Genomic DNA, 19,560 nt, shown 5'->3' with positions numbered 1-19,560 from the left:
TGGAAATTGTTCCTTAAATATGCATTTTAATAAGCTAGGGCAAGTACTGTGTTTTTCTCCATCCTGAGTTCTCTTCAGGGCACAGCAGCAGGGCAGGCTGCTGTGGCTGATGGCTTGATGGTGGGCAACATTATTATTTTGTTTGCACATTTCACCCCGAGCTGGGTTGGTCCTATCCCTGGGTATCACATCGGTTACGTTTGTCAGCCTCTCTCTTACTCAAAACTCTCCCTTGGATCCCTTCCCTGACTTGACCTCCAGCATCATCTCTCTCCATTCCTGAATTTTCTTTTTCCATCCTCTCTACCTCCTACTACTCCTGCTGGCAAAATCAAATAATGCCATTTAGAGAATTTCCTAAAGCTTAGAGCGGACCATAACCAAAAGATTGTTCTCTCTCCTTAATCCAACAGAAGAATTTGCAAGCTTCTCAACCTGATACTCCAGGTCAGCAGTCAGGAGACTTTTTGGTAAAGGGACAAATAGTAAGTATCTAAGCTTTTCAAGCTGTATGGTTCCTGTTGCATTTCCCAGCTTCTGCCCTCTATAAACTCTATTCACAACTCTATTCACAACTATAAATCCCCCAAATGGTGCAAGAGACAACCAAGGAGAATTCTGGAAGGTGGTAAGAAGAAGGCAAGTGGGCTTCAGTTCAGTTCAGTCGCTCAGTCATGTCTGACTCTTTGTGACCCCATGGTCTGCAGCATGCCAGGCTTCCCTGTCCATCACCAACTCCAGGTGCTTGCCCAAACTCATGTCCACCTAGTTGTTGATGCCATTCAACCATCTCATCCTCTGTCGTCCCCTTCTCCTCTTGCCTTCAATCTTTCCCAACATCAGAGTCTTTTTCAGTGAGTCACCTCTTTGCATCATGTGGCCAAAGTATTGGAGATTCAGCTTCAGCATCAGTCCTTCCAATGAATATTCAGGACTGATTTCCTTTAGGTTTGACTAGTTGGATCTCCTTGTAGTCCAAGGGACTCTCAAGAGTCTTCTCCAACACCACAGTTCAAAAACATCAATTCTTCAGCGCTCAGCTTTCTTTAGTAAACATTTAGGCTTTTCAAGCCGTATGGTTCCTGTTGCTTTTCCCAGCTTTTGCCCTCTGTTCAAAACTATAAACCCTAAGAATGATGCAAGAGACAACCAAGGAGAATTCTGGAGAGTGATAAGAAGGCAAGTAGGCTTAGGACCCCAGGAATGGAGGAACAATACAGAGTCAGGGCATTTCAGCCTCTACAACACAACCCACTCAGACCCACAGCCTCTCGCGCCTGACTGAGACAGTCAGGGGTCTTCGCCATATTGTCAGGGATGCGCACACCCGTCCCATCCTCCAGGTACATCCTCTCTGCCTCCTCCTAGGGGCTCCCACAGCCCGGTCCTCCCAGGTGGGTCCGCCCTGGCCACGCCTGACCCTGCAGCCCCTCCCCCACCCAGCTGGTGCTTTCCCAGTGTCAGCCCCACTCCCACCCCACCCCCGGGACACTCTGCTAGACAGATGGCTGCAGGAGCAGCAACTGGCTCAACCATCAGAGGGACAACCCAAGCAGAGGCCAGGTCACCACCGCCTGATGAAGTAAGAGCCTGCTGGGATCAGAGCCAGGGCAGAGAGGAGAAGCAGAAGTTTCCTGGGGTTGCCACACCGTTCCTTCCCTTTTCCCCTCCCAGCCTCAGATGGCTCCCATCCTGCCGGCTGACCCCTGGCCACTGTGTACGCTGAGCATTCCGAAGGGTTGACTCTTCCGGGAGACCCCGTGGGTTCACTCGCTACGGCTGCTTCAAGGAAGTTCCACCGGCTGGCAGGTTTGAACAGCAGAAATTCATTTGCTCATGAACCTGGAGGCTGGAAGTCTGAGATCAAGGTGTCCACGGGATTGGCTCCTTATTTTTCCTTCATTTTTACATTTTAAAATATTAACTTACTTTCAACTGCGCTTGGTCTTTGTTGCTGCCCGTCTCGGTTTTCTCTAGTTGCAGCGGGTGGGGGCTACTGTTCGCTGCAGTGCACAAGCTTCTCATTGTGGTGGCTTCTCTTGTTGAGAGGCACGGGCTCGAGGCCCACGGGCTTTGGTAGTCGCAGCTCCCGTGCTCTAGAGCTCAGACTCAGTAGTTGTGGTGCATGGACTTAGTTGCTCTGCAGCACGCAGGACTTCCCGAACCAGGGATTGAACTCGTGTCCCCTGAGTTGGCAAGTGGATTCTTAACCACTGGACCACCAAGGAAGTCCCTAAGTTTTAAAACAATTTTTGATTATTAAAGTATAGTTGCTTTACAATGTTGTATTAATCACTGCTATACAGCAAAGTGATTCAGTTATACATATGTATACAGCCTTCTGTGGCCTCTCTTGGCTTGTAGACAGTCGTCTTCTCCCCGTGTCTCCATGTGGTAGCTTCTCAGTATGTGTCTGTGTCCTAACAGCTTCTTCTTACATGGACACGGGCCTTATGAGGGCCAACCTCAATGACCTCATTTTACCTTAATTACCTCACACATACAGTTGTGAGAGCTGGACTGAGTGCCAAAGAATTGATGCCTTTGCACTGTGGTGCTGGAGAAGACTCCTGAAAGTCCCTTGGAGAGCAAAAAGATCAAACCAGTCTATCTTAAGGAAAATCAACCCTGAACACTCATTGGAAGGACTGATGTTGAAGCTGAAGCTCCAGTATTTTGGCCATCTGATTCGAACATTGGAAAAGTCCCTGATGCTGGGAAAGATTGAGGGCAGAGAGAGAAGAGGGTGTCAGAGGATGAGAGGGTTGAATGGTATTGCCAATGCAATGGGCATGAACTCGGGCAAACTTTGGGAGGTGGTGAAGGACAGAGAGGCCTGGCCTGCTGCAGTCCATGGGGTTGCAAAAGGTCAGATATGACTGGGTGACTGAATGACAACACAACCTCTTTAAAGGCCCCGTCTCCAAATGCAATCACATTTAGAGACACAGGGGGTTAGGACTTGCACATATAAAATTTTTTTTTGGGGGGGGGATGATACAATTCAGCCCCAACACCCCATGAACAACAGGGATGCAATTCTGCACAGAATGGTTAAGCCACTTCCCAAGGTGGCACAGCATGCATTAGGGAGCCAGGCTCAGCCCAGAGCCATCTGACTGCAGAGTCTGTGCCCCAGATCCCCTCTTCAGGCTTAGGTATCTTTGGTATCAAAGATACCACTGACCACCAGGAGCTTCTTGCTGAAGGAGGGACTCAGAGGAATGGGCAGGGCCAGACACATGACCTGCAAGATGGCCACACCACAGACTGTAGAAAATGCCCAGGACGAGGGTTGAACATTATTATTCCTGCATGTACAGAGGAAAAGGAGAAGGCAATGACACCCCACTCCAGTACTCTTGCCTGGAAAATCCCATGGACGGAGGAGCCTAGTGGGCTGCTGTCCATGGAGTTGCTGAGAGTTGGACACAACTGAGCGACTTCCCTTTCACTTTTCACTTTCATGCATTGGAGAAGGAAATGGCAACCCACTCCAGTGTTCTTGCCTGGAGAATCCTAGAGACGGGGGAGCCTGGTGGGCTGCCATCTATGGGGTTGCACAGAGTTGGACACGACTGAAGCGACTTAGCAGCAGCAGCAGCACAGATTAAAAAGCTGAGGCTTGAAGGGGAAGGAGGGCAGGCCCACCTGCCCCCAAAGGTTGTCATCTTGCTCTCAGTGCCCGGCTCCCAGGCCTGGCGTGCGCAGTCAACACCAGGGGGGCCAGGGCAGGCGGCTGTTACTAGGTCAAGAAGCCCCATGCTCCCCTGGGATCATGTTCTCATAGCACCTTCATCCTGGTCCCACCCATTCTGGCCATTTACACCCGGAAACTCACCTTCTAACTGCACAGAGTGATCAAGTTTTTCCTCTGAACCCCGAGCTGGCTACCCCCAGCTCATACTGTATCAAAGGGACCTGGGGCGCTGGAGAAGTTCTCCAGGATGAGACAGTCTGTCCCATTCTTCCTGGGGCTCCAGTCCCTGAAAGCAGAGATGCACATGTGTGCCGCTGTTACGTTCATCTCAGTAACTAATCAACACCTCCTTCATCCGGGGGGGGGGGCGGTGCCCATCCCCATCTTTCATGCCTAGAGCTTCCCTAGCTGGCGCTCCTGCCTCCCACACCCGGCAGGGACTGACCAGCCTGATTTCCAGCTGTGGACAGAGGTGCAGGGGCATCGGGTGACGGACAGGGAGCCGGGAGCCTCCCCTGGGCAGTGCTCGCTGCTTGTGACCCTTGGCGGGGCCTCATCTAGATGGTTCCTCTCCAGGATTCACGCCGCTCCAGCAGCCTGTGGGTGCCGAGTTCCTCTTTTGTGGTCTGTCATTTTCTGACCTCAGCCCTGGGCTTCCTGTTGGGGCTTCCTCTCAATCCTGTGACACCAAGGCTCCAAGAGTGTTACCCCAAAGATGCTGCCACCGCGGCTGCTGCTGCTGTCACTGCTGGGGGTAGGTGAGTGGGGTGAGGGCTCGACTAATCCTCGTTTCCCCGCAGGGTCCCTCGCTCAGGATCTGAGATACCAGCTGGATGTGCCGCGGTCCGTGTCGGTGCAGGAGGGCCTGTGTGTTCGCGTAGCCTGCTCTGTCTCCTATCCCCGGGAAGGCTGGAAAGACTCTGACCCAGCTCACAGCTACTGGTGCCGGGAAAAGGCATATACCCCTGAAGATCCCGCAGTGGCCACAGACAACCCAGAGCATGCGGTGCTCAGTGAGACCCAGGGCCGATTCCTCCTCGCTGGAGACCCCCGGACCAAAGACTGCTCCCTGGAGATCAGAGACGCCCAGAGGAGGGATACAGGGACATACATCTTTAGGGTGGAGAGAGGGCCTACTGTGAGATATAGTTATAAATGGCATCCGCTCTCGATCCGTGTGACGGGTAAGGATGGGGCCAAGTGGAGGACGTACATATAGGGGTCCTTAGGGACCCCAGGGCAGGGTGGGAGGGGCAGCCTGTCTTCTCATCCTGGGGGGGACCCAGGGGTACAGGATGCTGGGGAACAGACTGCTCTGAGGGGCACACAGGGGTCCCCCCTCCAGCCCTGGGTCTGCGTCTCCCCCTCTCAGCTGACAGACACACCTGACATCCACGTCCAGGGGAGCCTAGCATCCGGCCGCCCCACCCACCTCACCTGTGCGGTGCCATGGGCCGGTGAGAGGGGGACGCCCCCCACCTTCTCCTGGACCGGGGTCACCCTGACCTCCCCGCACCCCGAGAGTCCCAACTCCTTGGTGCTCACCCTCACCCCGAGGCCCCAGGACCACGGCACCAACCTCACGCGTCATGTGACCTTCCCTGGAGCTGGTGTGAGCACAGAGGCGACCATGAGGCTCAATGCGTCCCGTGAGTGGGGGTGGGGGACGGGCAAGAGGCTGGGTCCCCGACAGTGTTGGGGAGGGGCAGGCAGGGCCTGGGCTGCTGGAACTGGGGAGGATGGATGAGGATACCCCACTCCACTTGCTTCCCATTTCTGATGTTTCTGGGAGGAAGGGCCTATGTTCCTGCCCCTGAAAAGGGACAGTTATGTCTGTCTGTCCAGATGCACCCCAGGAGCTGACCATCAGAGTGTACCGGAAAGAAGGCACAGGTATACGTCAAAACCTCTCTTCTTGGGGCAGTGATGGAAATGGGGTCTGTCTCTGACCTTCTGAGCTGATCTGGGGTTCAGGACTCAGATAGAAGGTGTGGGAACAGCAGGGGTGGGAACCCCCCACACTGGCTTGTGGGCTTACAAACCAGCCTCCCCCTTCCGCTAACCCTCTTCTCATGGATGTCGCCTGGCTTCTTCCTTGCCAAATGGACGTAACTGTCCCCACTGCCTGGGCTCTATCTTCCTCCCAAATCCTGCCTTCTCTCTCCTTAGGGGTTGGCTCTCAATGGTTGGCAAGAGCCAGTTGTGCAACTGTGTCCATCTTTTCCCACTTCTGGGTTCAGTGGCTTCAAATGAGGCATTTGAAATTGGCCACGATGGGATTTTTTACACAGATGAAATCGACAATGCTCCGAACCAGGACAAGATGAGCCACAAAGCAATGGAAGAGACAGGCAGAGCGAGGCTAGCTTTCTCTGTCTTGCCAGGACCTGAAACTCTGGGCAAAAGCCAGTCTCTTTCAGTCCAGGAGGGCCAGCCCCTGTGCCTGGACTGTGTTCCTGACAGCAACCCTCCTGCCATGATCAGCTGGACCCGAGAGAGCCTGACCCTGAGCCCCTCAAATTCCTCGAACCCTGGGGTCCTTGAGCTGCCCCGGGTGGAGGGACCATGGGTTATATGTCTGCCAAGCTCAGCATCCACTGGGCTTCAAGAAAGCGTCTCTGAACCTCGTTGTGAGAAGTGAGTTGGAACACACCCGGGGGAAGGAGGCTGGGGTTAATGGGAGAGGAGAGCTGCCCTGATCCCTCCCATCTCTCCCCACAGCACCCCCCCAGCTGCTGGGCCCCTCCTGCTCCCAGGAGGACGAGGGTCTGAGCTGCAGCTGCTCCTCCCGAGCCTGGCCGGCCCCCTCCTTGCACTGGCGGCTGGGCGAGGGGCTGCTGGAGGGGAACTTCAGTAACACCTCCTTTGAGGTCGCCTCCAGCTCCGCCGGGCCCTGGGCTAATAGCTCCCTGAGCCTCCGCGAGGGGCTCAGCTCTGGCCTCAGACTCAGCTGCGAGGCCCAGAACGCCCATGGGAAACAGAACGTGAAGATCCTGCTGCTGCCAGGTCGGGGAAAAGGGGAAGTCGCGCATCTGGGTCCTGAAAACGTGGGGAGGAAGAGAAATGGGCATGATTCTGGGCTAAAGGGGACTAGCATTCAGGGTCCTCTGTGGTAGCTGGGGAGGGGGGCACAGGAGGCTGCAGTCTTATCAAAGGATGGCGGACACAGCACCGAGTCCTGGGGAAAAGTAGGCACACTCGTGGGTCAGGGATGTGAGAAGGCTGGGGGCTCAGGCGCCCGCTTAAAGGGGGCTGGACGTCACCTCAGGACTCATATCTGCAGGGAGCCCAGGACCCAGGACCGGCATGGTTCAGGGGGCTGTTGGAGGAGCTGGTGTAACAGCCCTGCTTGCTCTCTGTCTCATCTTTGTGTGAGTGGTGGCCTCAGCTGAGGACCACTATGGGGGTGGGTGCAAGGGGCGGATGACGGGGGTGAAGACTCAAAGAATCTTCAAAACTCAAAGCTCAGGACTTCCCGGGTGGTCCAGTGGTTAAGAATCCGCCTGCCAGTGCAGGGGACACGGGTTCGAGACCCAGTCCAGGAAGATCCCACATGGCCATGGGACAACTAAGCCCGCGTGCCACAACTACTGAAGCTTGCTCACCTAGAGCCCTGAGCTCTTCGACTAGAGAAGCCACTGCAGTGAGAAGCCCACGCAGGGCACCTAGAGAGTAGCCCCCACTGGCTCCAACTAGGGAAAGCCCCTAGGCAGCAAGGAAGACCAGCACAGCCAAAAATAAACTAATTATTAAAAAAAAAAATACACTCAAAGCCCAGAGTTGAGGGCACTGGTGGAGTGATAATGCTGAAAAGGAGGTAGCTCGTTGAAGTGGCATCAAGAGTGCAGCCTCCTGACATCTTGGCCCAGTGTGGACCCTGGCGCTGGCCGTGCGGGAGGAGGGCGCTTGCTTTCTCGTCAGGGTCTCTGCAGCTGGACACTGGCCTGCGCTCCGGAAGTCCCTCTGGACTCCCTAGAGGAGCCCTCTTAAAGGCCCTGGTCTCTTTTTTCAGCGTGAAGATCTATAGGAAGAAGTCGGTGGAGAGAGCGCCCAGCCAAGATGGTGACTGCCCGGCGTTGCGCCCCGCGTCCCGGGTGAGTGACGTAGGCGGCTTGCTATCCAGTGTCCCCACTGGACCCCACTGCCCACACAGGGGCCGCAGCAGCCTACTCATCACCTCAGAAAAACGTGGTGTCCCCCACCCGCCTCCAAGTTTGCTTTTCCTCTCGAGTTTCTTGTTGCACTCAAATCACCCTCTCGTCTTTCCGCCACTCCCTGGAGCCTAGAATTCACCGAGTCCTGTCCATCTTCCGTTTAGCAAAGCTCTTCTCCTTTTGGCCCCTTTCCTGCTGAGCCGTCACTCTCTCCTGGGTCACTGGCTCCCTCTCTCCTCCCCCAGTAAGCTCTCAGCAAGAAGTTCCCCAAACAGCTTTTCTTTACAGTCACCCTGTGCTTGCCGCCCACAGTCTAGATCCAACAGAAATACGATGTGAGCCATGAGTACAACTTAAAACCTAGCCATGTTAAAAAAAAAAAGGGGGGGGGGGAAGGAACATGAGATCAGTTTTTATATAATATTTTATTTAACTGAATGTAGCCAAAGTATTATCATTTCAAACATCATGTCATCACAAATTATTACTATTAATGGGATATTTTCTTTCTTTCTCTTCTCTCTCTCTTCCTTCCTTTTTCTTTCTTTCTCTTTCTCTCTTCCTTTCCCTCTTTCCCCTTTCTTTCTGTATCTCTTTCTCCCGTCCTTCTTTCCTTCCTCTGTCCCCCCTCCCTTTCTTTCTCTCTCTTTTTCTTTCTTTCTACAAAAACTTTGACCTCGAGTATTCATTTTTGACTGATTCACAACATTTCTTGGGTTCAAGAGCCATGCATGGCTCGGGGTTCCTGTATTGGACAGCACAGGCCTAAGGAATCAAGGCCAGATTCTTCAGTCTGGTGTTCTGTAATCTGTTCCCCTGCCAAGTTCTCTCGCCAGCATCCTGTCCCTCCCCACAAATGAGCTTACTGTATTCTACGATATTATGATCTATAATAAGAAATATATATTTGATCTTTATCCCCTATTCCTGACACAGAGTCCTAGAACACTTGAACCTTGCAGTGATGGGAGTGTTAAAGGGGTCTCTTGTCATTTTTATGGGGTGGCTTTTGGAAAGTACCTAAGGATAAGGCCTGGTTGCCAGGAGAACCAAGCAGAGGGGACTGGAACTTTCAGTCCCACCCCCTGACCTCCAGGGATGGGAGAGGCGCTGGAGGATTTCAGTCGCCAAAGGCCAGTGGTTTAATCAATCATGTCTATGGTGTGTGAAGCCTCCCGAAAACCCTCAAAGGATGGGGTTTAGAGAGCTTTCAGGTTGGTGAACAAGCAGGATGAAGAAATTGGAAAAGGCGAAACTGTGTCCTTGCCCTATACCTTGCCCTCAGCATCTCTTCCATATGGCTGTTTCTAAGTTAATATTGTCCAGTCGCTCAGTCGTGTTCAACTCTTTGGACCTCGTGGATGGCAGCACGCCAGGCTTCCCTGTCCTTCACTATCTCCCTGACTTTGCTCAAACTCATGTTCATTGAGTTCATGTTGATGCCATCCAACCATCTCACCCTCTGTTGCCTGCTTCTCCTCCTGCCCTCAGTCCTTCCCAGCATTGGGGTCTAAATAAGTTCATTTGTATCATTTTTTTAGATTTCACATATAAGCGATATCATGAATTTGTCTTTGTTCGACTTACTTCACTTAGTATGATAACCTCTAGATCCATCCATGTTGCCACAAATGGCTTTATTTCATTCTTTTTTTTTTAAAATGTATTTTGTTGAAGTATAGTTGATTTACAATGCTATGTTAATTTCTGCTGTACAGCAAAGTGATTCAGTTATGCATACATATATGAATATATATACATTCTTTATCCCCTTATTTCTTCCCATTATGGTTTGTCAAGGTAATTGAAAATAGTTTCTGTGCTGTACAGTAGGACCTTATTGTTTATCCATCCTATATATAATAGTTTGCATCCGCTAATCCCAAATTCCCAATCCATCCCTCCCTCACCCCACCCCACTCCTTGGCAATCACAAATCTGTTCTCTATGTCTGTGAGTATGTTTCTGTTTTATTTCATTCTTTTTTAAGTGTCATGCCAATTGATGTCATTCAAATATTCCCCTGCCCTACACCAGGCAGACTGTCGTCACACTTCCCTATAATAGCCACAGGCCTGTTCCCCTAACACCGTGAGCTCCGGGAGGGCAGTGCAGGTCTCCTGCAGACCTCGGTGACTCTTGCCCACAGCACCCTGCTTCTGTCCATCAAAACACAATTTGCAGTTTGCTAAGTTTTGAGTGTGTGACAACTTCATACTGTCTCCTTGACCTGATAGACATTCCAAGATCAGGGACCTTGTCTGTGGAAGAATCACTTCACTTTGCTCCCTCTATTTTCCTATCTGTAAAATGGGGATAACATTTATATCATCTATGGAGGGAGGTTGTAAGGATTCAGTGAGATGAGTAATAAGAAGAACAGACCATTGTGATTAAAGGTATGAATGAATGAAGGAGTGACTGAATGAGCAAATCCTCAGGAAATGGGTGTGAAAATGGATAAGTGAATAAATGCCCTCCTCAAGCTCTGGGTTCCCTTTTCCAGACCCCAAAGGCCAGTTCAAGTTGTTCTCTCTTCCCACTCAGGGTCAGTTCAATGAATCCTGGTCAGACAGCCCCTCTGACTACCAGACCCCAGCTCCGGCTGCTTCCACCTCAGAGAAGGAACAAGACCTCTATTATGCAAGCCTCAGTTTCCACAGACCAAGGACCCACAACGTTCAGGTCTGGGATACCACCGAGTACTCAGAGATCAAGATTGGGAAGTGATAGGACCCTGCCTCCACCCCCAGAAAATGCACCTCTGAGGGACATGTGTATCAGATACTGATTCTTGAAGACTTGGCTGCCTGCTGAGCCAAAGCTTATAAGTGAGAAGGTGAGGTTCCTTGGAGTGGCTGAAGGTCACAGCTAGAGAGTCCTGGGTTCAAATCCAAGCTTGAGTAATGCTAAGGGTGTTATATCAAGCAAGTCAAAAAACTTTACCTCTCTGTGCCTCAGTTTCCACCTCTGTAAAGTGAGGATAATATTCCTTAGTTCAGTTCAGTTCAGTTCAGTCACTTAGTCATGTCTGGTTCTTTTTGACCCCAGGGACTGCAGCATGTCAGGCCTCCCTGTCCATCACCAACTCCTGGAGTTTACCCAAACTCATGTCCATTGAGTTGGTGATGCCATCCAACCATCTCATCCTCTGTTGTCCCCTTCTCCCGCCTTCAATCTTTCCCAGCATCAAGGTCTTTTCCAATGAGTCAGCTCTTCGCATCAGGTGGCTAAAGTATTGGAGTTTCAGCTTCAACATCAGTCCTTCCAGTGAATATTCAGGACTGATTTTCTTTAGGATGGACTGGTTGGATCTCCTTGCAGTCTAAGGGACTCTCAAAAGTCTTCTCCAACACCACAGTTCAAAAGCATCAATTCTTCAGCGCTCAGCTTTCTTCATGCAAGCATGTACTGTGGGACATGACTGAAGTGACTTAACACACACACACATGTACTGTGGGTGTTAACCATATTTGTGATCTACCTCAGAATGGAGGCAGATGTCAGCTTTTGATTCTACCACATACTTCTATTTTGCCTGACTAGTTTTTGACTATTTTTAACAACATATATTATTTTAGTTTTTTGTTTTTCTTTTCTGGTGGGGTGTGACATGTGTTATTTTTTTTTTTTTAAGTAAATCTAAATGTAATTCTCTGGGTGGAGAAGATACTTCCCAATACATGTGTCTAACAAAGGACACACAGAGAATATAAAGAATATGTATTTTAAAGTAATAAAAAAGTAATAAATTTTAAAAAATTTAAAGGAATATATAAAGAGCTTCCACAAATCAATAAGACAAAGACAAGCAAATAGAATGGCAAGATAGTCAAATGGCCAACAAGCATACAGAAATATATTCAACTTCTGTAGCTGTCGAGGAAATACAGATGAAAATCACAGTGGTATGCCAGTTGCATAGTGACATTGGCAAGATAATAAAAATAATATCAAGGAACTTGAGTGTTGAGGATTTTACATGAAGTGAAATAAGCCAGTTGTACAGAAAGACAAATACTGCATGATTCCAGCTATAGGAAGTATTCAACGAAATTAAACTGTGAAACAGAAGGTAGAGGGGTCCCGGGGGGATACTCAGAGGTTGGGGAGATAGGAAGTTACTATTCAATAGGTATAGAGTTTCATTTTTGCAAGATGAAAACATTCTTAGAGATTTGATGGCCAACAAGATGCATATAATAAACACTACTGTATCATGCACTTTTAAATGGTTAAGATGGTAAATTTTATATCATTTTTTTTTTAACCACAGTTTTTAAAGAAAAGCCTTATAAAGTGGATTCCAGGGGCTGGGGACTGGAGGAGTCAGTGGACAGTTAATGTTTAATGGGTACAGAATTCCAGTTTCAGATGATGGAAAAGTTCTAGAAATGGACGGTGCTGATGGTTACACAACTTGAACATGTTTAACACCATTTAATTGCACACTTGAAAATAGTTACATTGGTAAATTTTATATCATGGGTACTTCATCACAATAAAAAAATGCTTTCTTAAAGAATATCCAGTGCTGGGACTTCCCTGGTGGTCCAGTGTTTAAAACTTTGTTTCCAACACAGGGGGCACAGGTTCAATCCTAGTTGGGGAACTAAGATTCCACATGTCTCAAGGCATGGCCAAAAAATAAATATCATTTAAAAGAAAAAAAAAATATATCAAGTGCTGGTGATGATGTGGAGCAATTGGAACTCTCCCAAAGTGCTGGTAGGAGTGAGAGTAGGTACGACCAACTTTGGAAAATGCTTGTCACTCTAACACTGAGCACATGAGATAACCATTCAACTCCCAGGTATGCATTCAACAGAAGCGTGTATGCATGTTCACCAAATGTATCCAAAAGTTTTCACAACGTGCTTATTGTAATGGCTGAAAAAATGGAACCTGCCCAAATGCCCATCGACAGTAAGACAGGTGACAGGTTCTTCTGTATAGCACAAGGAACTGTATTCAGTGTCCCGGGGTGAGTCATTATGGAAAAGAATGTAAAAAAGAATGTGCAGAGATGTATAACCGAGTCACTTTACCATACCAGAAATGATCACAACATTGTAAATCAATTGTATTTCAAAAAAAGAAAAAACATTAAGACAGGTGACAACAAGGTTCTATTGTATAGCACAGGGAACCATATTCAGTTTCTTGTAATAAACCACAGTGGAAAAGAATATGAAAAGTAATATGAAAAAGAATGTTGTCATTGTTTAGCTGCTCAGTCGTGTCTGACTCTTTTGTGACCTTGTGGACTGTAGATTCTCCAGGCAAAAATACTGGAGTGGGTTGCCATTTCCTTTTCCAGGGGATATTCCTGACCCAGGGATCAAACCCAGGTCTCCTGCATTGGCAGGCAGATTCTTTACCACAGAGCCCAGGGAAGACATTAAAAAGAATATATGGCTGAATCACTGCTGTGCAGAAACAGACTCAGATATAGAGACCAGATCTGTGGTTTTCAAGAGAGTGCAGGGAGAGGGATGGATTGGGAGTTTGAGATTAGCAGATGCAAACTATTATATATAGAGTGGATAAAAACATGCTACTATGTAGCATGAGGAGAAGGCAATGGCATCACACTCCAGTACTCTTGCCTGGAAAATCCCATGGACGGAGAGCCTGGTAGGCTGCAGTCCATGGGGTCGTGAAGAGTCATACACGACTTCACTTTCACTTTCCACTTTCATGCATTGGAGAAGGAAATGGCAACCCACTCCAGTGTTCTTGCCTGGAGAATCCCAGGGACGGGGGAGCCTGGTGGGCTGCCGTCTATGGAGTCACACAGAGTCGGACATGACTGAAGTGACTTAGCAGCAAGCATGTAGCATGGGGAACTATACTCAATATCTTGTAATAAACCATAATGGAAAACATAAAAATTGTAAGTGCCTTCCTAATAGCCAAAAAAAAAAAAAATCCAAATGTCTATTGGTGGATGAATGGATAAACAAAATATGATCCATCCATACAATGGCACCAACCCACTCCAGGGTTCTTGCTTGGAGAATCCCATGGACTGAGGAGCCACACAGGCTACAGTTCATGGGGCCACAAAGAGTCGGACACAACTGAGTCACTAGGCAGTACAATGGCACATCATTCAGCAGTAGAAACGCAGATACACACTACATCATGGATGAACCTCAAACATATGCTAAATGAAAGGTACCAGACACAAATGGTCACTATTGTATGATTCCCATTTATACGAAACATCCAAGATATTTACCTCCACAGAGACAGGAAGCTGATGAGGGGCTGCCAGGAGCTTTGGGAAAGAGAAGACTCTTTAAGAGTCCCTTGGATGTCAAGGAGATCCAACCAGTCCATCCTAAAGGAAATCAATTCTGAATATTCATTAGAAGGACTGATGCTGAAGCTGAAGCTCCAATACCTTGGCCACCTGATGCGAAGAACCAACTCATTGGAAAAGACCCTGATGCTGGGAAAGATTGAGGGGAGGAGGAGGGGGGGGGTGAGAGGTTGAGATGGTTGAATGGCATCACCAACTCATTGAACATGAGTTTGAGCAAACTCAAAGAGATAGTGAAGGACAGGGGAGCCTGGCATACTTCAGTCCATGGGGTCGAAAAGAGTATGACATGGCTGAGTGACTGAACAACAAACAACAAGGGGTTTGGGGGAGGAGGAAATGGAGAGTAACTGTTTAATGGGTGCAGAACTTCTTTTTGGGGTGAGGAAAAATGTTTCAAAACTAGATAGAGGAACTGGTTACACAACATTGTGCATATACTAAATGCCACTAAACCGTTCATTTAAAAGTGGTTAATTTGATAAAAATTAGATAAAAAACAAGGGGATTTCCCTGGTGGTCCAGTGCTTGAAACTCTCACAGCCAAGGCAGGGATGAGGGTTCCATCCCTGGTTGGGGAACTAAGATCCGCACACTATGTGGCAAAGCCAAAAGATAAAAAAGTAATTTATTGGTTAATTTTATGTCATGAGGATTTCCTCTTCATTAAAATAATAATAATTTAAGCTCAAAGTCATTCTGCCAGGATTCAGGCACCTGTTTCACCACTTAAGCTCTTGCTACTGCTACTTGCTCCTGCATCCAATGGGGATGACAGCGTTTCTTGGCTCGTTTGGTTGTTTTGAGGATTCAGTGAATTTGCGTCCACAGGCACGGTGCTCTGCGCTCAGTGAGCCCACAGAGACAGTCAGCTCCCGGTGGCCGATCAGAGTGCACCAGACAGCCAAACACTGCCCAGGTAACCATTAGACTCGAGGCTATAAAGCTGGGGCACTCTGACCAGGTGGGTGTTTGTATGGTTATGGGGAAAGGGTGTTGACATGCGAGTTAGCAAAGGAGAAGTATGAGGCTTATCTCAACTCTTCATGGCAGGCTTCTGTTTCAGTTTCCTCCCCCCTCATCGCCAGTTTCCACTGAGTACCAACTCCCAGATCTGTCCCCTTGTCTCTATCCCAGCGTGACCTCTCTCTCCTGAGCCTTAAAACACCCCCTCTCCTCAAAACCTGGGCTCCAGTCTCACTCCCTCCAGCCCATCCCCACCACCAGCAGCAGAGGGAGCAAACACCCAGCTCCAACCCTATCCCTCCCCTCCTCAGTGTCCTTCCACGCCTGCCCCTTTCCTTCAAGATGAAGCATCAACCTCAGTGACAGTTATCCAAGAGCGTTCACACTCACCATCATCTGCCCTTCCCCAGCTCTCAGCCACCCCCTCACATGCCTCAGCCACATGGCTGCCACTTTCTAAGGACTTTGCACCTCTTCCTGTCTCTCCAACCCTGGTTCACATGGTTCCACCCCACTATAGTATTGTCCCCTCTCTCCATCTTTGTGATGCATGCTTATCCTTTGAGACTGGGGTCTACGTTCCCTCAGACAAGCTACGTTCCCTGCCTTACCCTGTCCCCACCCCTGCAGTTGCCCACGGGTGGATAAGAGCTTGGTTTGTCAGCCTCTGCACTGTTGATACGTGGGCATTTGGGGCTGGACGATTCTTTGTTGACGGGGTGGGTCTTGTGCACTGCAGGACATCAGTGAACATCTCTGCTCTCTACCCATGAGATATCAGGAACTTTCGATGTCCGGTTTCAACAACCAAAAATGCCCATTAGCAAATGCCCCTGGGAGAGTGGAAAGTCCCGACCCCCAGCTGAGACCCAGTGGGTTACAGTCTCCCTTCTCTGCTTTCACAATGGAACGGCAAACTTTCCCCAGTTCTTCTTTTTTAAAGTCACCGCAAGCACCATTTCTTTACTCCTGGTCAGTTTCGAAACCATTAAGTGTATTTCAGTTCCTTCCCTTTGCCTCGTGTTCAGGAGGGGAGTCTTGGGAAGTTTTTACACTGCCTCCTCATTCCTTTGTTACCCAAACTTTTTTTGGTTGCTGTCTTTCCCAGTGTGCATGAAACGCTAAGAATAACTGAGAGAAGAAAGATGCAGTTTCTGTCTCAAAGGAGTTCAAGTTCACGGGGTAAGGGTTGGAGAAGGAGCAGAGATATATAACCTGTTTAAAACACAGTGTGATAAGGCTCTTATCCAGAAGGACATTGGGGATTAAGGGAGAAGCAGGAGTTGGCCAAGCAGAGTGAGAGGTGACAGGGTGGTGGTTTGGGCCAGGTTGGCAGTAGGGCAGCTGGTCAGAAGTGGCTAGACTTTGAATATATTTTGGAAAACGGCACCAACAGGATTTTCTGACATATAGAAGAATAGTCAAGGTGACTCTTGTAGGGAGAATTCCTAACAAGGTACTTTCACAGCCTTGAGAAATTTCATAGAAATAGCACCTGGAAGAACAGCATATATCAAGAAACTGTGTTGATGATTTTTTTTTTCATGGTTTTCTTAGAATAATAGCCTTGTTACAGACCCCAAGGCCAGACCCAGAGGGGAGTGTGACTGGCATCATGAAAGCATGGACCTTGGAATGCCGGGTCAGTGTTAGGTAGGAGCATTGCCTACGCACTTGCTGATTGCTCCCGAGACTATCCCAGAAGGGAACGGCCTGGGGTAAAAACAAGGGATTCTGGACTATGTCAGTATAGTGTCTTAGGAAAGATAGATCAAAGAAAGTCTTGTAGTCTGCAATCAGGAATAAAAGCTGGACTCAGAGTGGACTCTGCACCCCAGTCCAATAGAGGCTGCAGGTCCCCTGACCCATTGCACCAGATTTCATGTTCTGTTTTCATTCTCGTCACTTGCTCCCAGACCTTTAGGGCAACAAACTCTGAGGTCTTGATTCTTGATTTCCTCCTGAACGTGATTTTATTTGATTTAGAGACATGTTTCCTAAAGTTTAAGTGATTCACTTTTTCCTTTTTTGCTTGAGATAGGGGCTGCATAGCTGCGTGTGCACTCAGTCTTGTCTGACTCTTTGTGACCCTATGAACTGTAGCCCACCAGGTCCCTCTGTCCATGGGATTATCCCGGCAAGAATACTGGAGTGGGTTGCCATTTTCTTCTCCAGGAGAGCTTCCTGACCCAAGGATCGAACCCACGTCTCCTGCATCTGCAGGCAGATTCTTTACCACTGAGCCACATGGGAAGTTCTGAATTGAGGGTGAGCCTGTATAAACATTTAATAGTAATTTGTACAGTACCCATAGTGCCAGTTGGCCAAAGAATGTGGGGAGTTTATATAATTTCTATACTCTTGAAAGTTGGTGTGGAGAAAGAGAAACTTGAGTTTTAAATCCATCTCTAACTGTATTGGGGTTTCCATGGTGACTCAGATGGTAAAGAATCTGCCTCCAATGCAGGAGACCTGGGTTCAGTCCCTGGGTTGGGAGATTCCCTGGAGAAGGGAATGGCTACCCACTCCAGTATTCTTGCCTGGAGAATCCCATGGACAGAGGAGCCTGGTGGGCTACAGCCCATGGGGTTGCAAATGAGAACAAACAGGTTATTGATTCAGAGCTTGCTGTAGTGTGAGAGCCAGCAACCACCATTTGCATTTGGCAGACACAAAGGCAGGTGGGGCAGTGGGAGTCCTTTAGAGTGGAAAAAAGTGAGGGAGTGTCAGCAGTGATGGGAGATGATTGTAATCACGAGAAAGCTGGAGGTTAGCACCTTCTGTAGTTGTATTAGGAAGCATATTTGGTTTTCTTTGGTTGGTTTTGAGCTGGACGCAGGGGCAAATAATAAGGAACCTGATATTTGTGGACCAAACTCTGACTGTTCTGGGCTGTCACGCAGCTGTGATTTGGATTCTTGGACTAGTTGCTGGTAATTGAGGATCAGGGTCATATATGTCATATGGCTGAGACTTGAGGGTCGTATACTGTCTGGCTGTTGTTTCTGTATATTCAGTCTCTCAGGTTGTTGGCGGGGGTGTAAACGAGACGTGTATGTGAAACTGACAGACATACGTGCTAAGTCACTTCAGTCAGGTCCAACTCTTTGCGACCCCATGGACTGTAGCCCACCAGACTCCTCTGTCCATGGGATTTTCCAGGCAGGAATACTGAAGCGGGTTGCCATTTCCTCCTCTTTCCAGACATATAGTAAACAATACATAAATACTAGTTTAAGTTAAAGATTTTTAAAAATCTCATTATGGCCTAATTAGGTGATCCTTTCTTTTTTTCTCTTACTAATCTGCTGGGGGCAAAGGTCATGAGGAAGGAGGCTTGGCATACGCAAAGGTGTGATCAAGCCTCAGGAAACCCCCTGTTCCCGAGCATCTACCCCAAAACCAGAGTCTGTTTTATGCTCTCACCTACACCTCTGACTTTACGGGGAGCTCTCCCCCATAACCGTTTCTCTCGGAGAAGGAGTAAACGTGCAGCTCCAAGGCAATAAAAATTCCTGGGCATGACAAGAGTGTTTCAGCTTACGGACTCCTCTGAAGGTTATCTAGCCCGCCTGTATAGGTTTGTCTGGCCACATGTGATTGTTTACATCCTCCCAACCTGAGAGGCATGAGATGTTTTAGACTTACTAAAGGCAAATTCTTTTGGGGAGTTGGAAATTATTAGTATAGTGGGTTGGTTAGGAATTATATTGGTGAAGGGTTTTTCATTTTTTGTGCCAATAGTTGCTGCTAATTCCCTAACCTGGGTGGGACAAGGGTGTCTCAGGTCAAACCTCTCTGCTGACAGACTAGCTTGTGTGACAGGATTATCCATACTCCTGCCACTAGCACATGATTGTTTACTACCTCTCAACCATAAAGAGCACAGAGAGTTTTGGAGTATTTTGAAAGTCTTAATTAGCATAGGGCTTTTCTCATTGTTGAGTCAATGATAGCCGCCAGGCCTCCATATCCTTAGGCACCTGGGAATATATTAATCATTGTATTTGGAATATAGAAAAGGAAATATAGTAGTTTTTAAGGTTAGCAATACTAGACTTTTTGAGTTAATGAATTTTCTCTTTTGTAATAGATCACTGTGCTTTGTTGTAAATCACTGTGTCCTTGCTATGTAAAAATGTAACTTTATCACTATCTTAAGACTAGATAGATCTTAAGGGGAGCATTGGTGAAAGGATTTTCATTTGTTGGGCTGATGTTTGCTGCTAAATCTCCATGTTCCCTGCCCTTATAATGAATATAACTAGCATATAGGAGAAATAAGCATTAACCTTTAAGCATATAGGAGAAATAAGTATTAACCTTTAAGATTAATCATGTTAACCTTGGGTTAAATAAATTCCTTTCTTGATTGTAACTCACTACACCCTCACCCTATAGGAATGCAACTT

General features: G+C 48.2%; 2 protein-coding genes across 2 annotated transcripts; both read left to right on the top strand.

Annotated features, from left to right (window-relative positions):
* Positions 1 to 4,408: 4,408 nt before the first annotated feature.
* On the top strand, positions 4,409 to 5,068 carry LOC120872046 (sialic acid-binding Ig-like lectin 14). The gene has a single exon (XM_040252199.1). It carries the CDS (start codon positions 4,416 to 4,418, stop codon positions 4,917 to 4,919), a length of 504 nt encoding a protein of 167 aa, XP_040108133.1. The 5' UTR covers positions 4,409 to 4,415; the 3' UTR covers positions 4,920 to 5,068.
* Positions 5,069 to 5,452: 384 nt separating this feature from the next.
* Positions 5,453 to 10,866, top strand: LOC120872011 (sialic acid-binding Ig-like lectin 11). The gene is given in 7 exon segments (XM_040252153.1): positions 5,453 to 5,593; positions 6,085 to 6,259; positions 6,261 to 6,337; positions 6,422 to 6,706; positions 6,984 to 7,071; positions 7,713 to 7,794; positions 10,402 to 10,866. Coding segments are annotated over 7 exon segments (954 nt in total). The 5' UTR covers positions 5,453 to 5,529; the 3' UTR covers positions 10,585 to 10,866.
* The last annotated feature ends 8,694 nt before the right edge of the window (positions 10,867 to 19,560 follow it).

Source organism: Oryx dammah, unplaced genomic scaffold, assembly GCF_014754425.2.
Source record: "Oryx dammah isolate SB20612 unplaced genomic scaffold, SCBI_Odam_1.1 HiC_scaffold_13, whole genome shotgun sequence".
Lineage (NCBI taxonomy): Eukaryota > Metazoa > Chordata > Mammalia > Artiodactyla > Bovidae > Oryx > Oryx dammah.
The sequence above is the reverse complement of the archived record's forward strand: the minus strand, read 5'-3'. Positions and strand labels throughout refer to the sequence as shown.